Below are 3,168 nucleotides of genomic sequence, written 5' to 3' on the forward strand. Positions count from 1 at the left end.
TAAATATTTCACAAATTCAAGCATGGGAAAAAGGAGTATAACAGGTGTTGGAAACAAGGCCCACCGAGGTCTGCACCATAGGTGGTGAAAGAAATTGAAACGGATGCAAACTACAGGAAAGTCAATAAAATGAGAGCCATTACAGTCCTCAGATGGACACAGCTGAAGCATCCAGTGAGAGTGGCTCATAGCACAGCCTTGGGGATTGATTAATTGTGTGATTCTTGGGGCTGCTTAGGCAGAAGTGTCTGCTTCCTATAGATTGGTTCTTTCTGGAAAGTGGGAAGCAAAGAGCAAAGAGACAGGGAGAAAATCTAGGTGAGACAGAGAATGGTGCTACATGGCAGGGGAGAGGGGATGTCTAGAGTATTCAGGGCATAGCTGACAGTGTGAGTAGAGACAGCACAGCTGAGTGGGCTTGCAGGGTGAAACGCAGCCTGTCAGGCTTCAGAATCTAGGACTTAAGTCAAGCATCTTTGCAGGGGTATGTTGGTGGACCACCACAGTGGGGATTTACAATTGGGGTTTTCCTTGAGATCTGGATGAAGATGCAATAAGGAGAACTAGAATTCTCTCACCCACAATTATTCCTCAGTCTAAGGAAAGAACTCAAAAGACATCATGTGAATAGAAGTATTTATTACATTCTTTGACAAAACAGGCTTTAAGCAGACAAGAAAGCCTTGGAATGGGAGTGGGGCAGGGTTAAATCGGGGGAAGATTTGCTTCCAGGATTCATTTTTAGACTGGAAGAATATCTTCAAGGAACTGCATGTTGATTCATCCTTTAGATATCTGACCTGATTTAGCTCTCAAACTTGCAGACGTAGGGCAGTGAAGTTTTACAGCTAAAATTTTGCCATTTTTCATAGCCTAAAGAGAGAAGAACAGGAATGAGTGAAGTGTTAGAGCTGTGAACCTGAGAGAGAGGCATCACAAACAGGGTCAAAGTTCCTGCATCCCTTTTTGCGTCATACTCCTGCTCCAAGGAAAAGGGGCTCAAGGAAAAGACAGCTGAGAGCCGCTAGGAAAGGACAAACAGTCATGAGTTTGGAAAAGTACCCCCTTCCTAAAGGTCAGGCTTAGAAATTGTTTTGGGGATATGGCAGAAATGGAACAGATCTGCACACAGAAGCTTGACTTGTTCTTACCTGTGTGGCTAAGAACGGCCCCACAGTACCCGGAATTGGTAGGGGTTCCTTTCTCCCAGGCCACATAGTTCACCACATCACCATTAATCCACTCCCATCCACCTGCATTGGGTTGACTCTGTGAAGACAGGACAGATGGACACTTGAGTCCCAGATGCCACTGGGATACTCTGGCAGCATCTTCACTGGAATCCCTGAGTGACACCAAGCATCAGAGAATCTGTTTGGCTCTTTATGGAGGTGATCTTGAGAGGAACTCTAAAAATTATCTCTAAAACCTTGATCTAGTGTGTAAGAGCCAAATTACCAATATCAGTCAGACTAGAAAGGATTGTTTAGCACAATATGTGGTGCAATACAGGCAGTGCACCACTGAACCCCAAAGGTCATGTAGATTCTGTAGTGAACAGTGTACCCACCCTTTATTTATCAAGAGCCCACTACATCTTTCACAGCCGAAGGACATAAATGTCCTAGGAATTCTTTAGTATGTATTGTTTGAAAAGGGGGATTGATGTCAACTAGAGATGAGGTCACGCCACACATTCCCCAATATCAGATGGGCTCAGGGCTTCATTTTCCAGAAGAGTATCTAACCACTCTGAATTTCAGGATTGCCTGGTCTAATTATTGGGCAGACTAAGAAGATCAGTGATTTAGGATGGCAAATGTAGCTATAAAGTTACCCGAGTACAGAAGATATAATCTCACCTCAGTGTTGTCATGGAGTCCAATCCAGACAAAAGAAGATACATTCCCACCATTTTTGATGAGGGTGGCCACGAAGTAGCCCTCAGACTCAGTGAGAACAGATACAAGGTGTCCATTGCGACGTTTCTGGCATTCCGACTAGGAGAGGAAGGAAAAGATTGAGGAGAAGTTTGCAATAACACTGAGACTTAAGAAGCAAAGGAATGCAAACAAGAGCAGGTGTACTGTTAACTGTGCTTATCATTCTACCTAGTGTGTTGCAATAAAATGGAAGCTTCCCTGAACTCCATTTTCTAAGACGCCCTCCCTCACAACACAAATACAGATCCAAGTTGCAAGTACAACTACTCACATCCGCTTCCATAAAGGATTTTGCAATCTTAAAATAGGCATAACAGTGGTTTCCATAGGCCTTGGAGCCTTTGGGGCATCTGGTTCTTGGAGACAGCTCTTCGTTCTGCAGTTCTTCACCTGGGCATAGGAAAATATAAAGAAGTGTAGTAGTGAAAAAGAAGATGGGTATATGGTTGGAAAAGACACCCAGGGAATATGCATGAGGACAGTTCTTGGAATAGTGAACCTCAACATTTCCAACACACTTAGAATGCTTTCAAATGTCATCAGACATATTAGATGAGGAATCATCTCTTCCACTATTTCACTTGGGCATTAAAAAATGCCCAAAATATGATCCCATATCGGAGCTTTCCACAACACAGAGGTTGGATGTGGGAATGCTTACCTTTCACCTGGGGTTGAAGCAGTAGGCAGGAGAGCACCAGCCAAGCAACAGTGGCCATGGGAGGCAGCATCTTTTCTCAATGGGGGAGGCTGTCAGAGGCAGAGATAGAAGTTGGGTCAGGCAGAAGGCTAGCAGAGGAGCTACTGCTACATCTTTCTGTTTCATTTGTTTAATTCTCATGAATAAGTTGACCTGACTACCTTGGGTCTCCCAGCATGGTGACAGAACGATTTGAGATTCCAATATTCTACCCATGAGACCTCTCAGGTCTACCACTGCTGAGTCTGACAGTGCTTGTGTCCTCTCAGGAGTGGGAATCTTTTCTACCCTTTATCTGGAATCTGAGAGCAAACCCTGACTTTCAGGGCATCTTGTATCAACTCCCACTTACCTTTCAAATGGGGACGTTTGATGGTGTGTCAGACCAAGAACAACCAGCCTTTTAAAAGACGTTCTGAGAGAGGGGTGGTGCAATGAAAGACACAAAGTTCTGACCTTGAGAGCTGCTGGGAAATGCAAGGCAGTGTTCTAGGAAATTTCTGAAATGTGAGTATTCCTCAGTGC

General features: G+C 44.3%; 1 protein-coding gene across 1 annotated transcript; it reads right to left on the reverse strand.

Moving 5' to 3' along the window:
• Positions 1 to 716: 716 nt before the first annotated feature.
• Positions 717 to 2,699, reverse strand: LOC101542771 (regenerating islet-derived protein 3-gamma-like). Its single transcript, XM_012933540.2, has 5 exons — positions 2,605 to 2,699; positions 2,215 to 2,333; positions 1,863 to 2,000; positions 1,152 to 1,269; positions 717 to 873 (listed from the first exon to the last, which is right to left on the reverse strand). Exons 1-5 carry the CDS (start codon positions 2,672 to 2,674, stop codon positions 806 to 808), a joined length of 513 nt encoding a protein of 170 aa, XP_012788994.1. The 5' UTR covers positions 2,675 to 2,699; the 3' UTR covers positions 717 to 805.
• Between the last annotated feature and the right edge of the window lie 469 nt (positions 2,700 to 3,168).

This window comes from Sorex araneus, chromosome X, assembly GCF_027595985.1.
Source record: "Sorex araneus isolate mSorAra2 chromosome X, mSorAra2.pri, whole genome shotgun sequence".
In the NCBI taxonomy this organism is placed as follows: domain Eukaryota; kingdom Metazoa; phylum Chordata; class Mammalia; order Eulipotyphla; family Soricidae; genus Sorex; species Sorex araneus.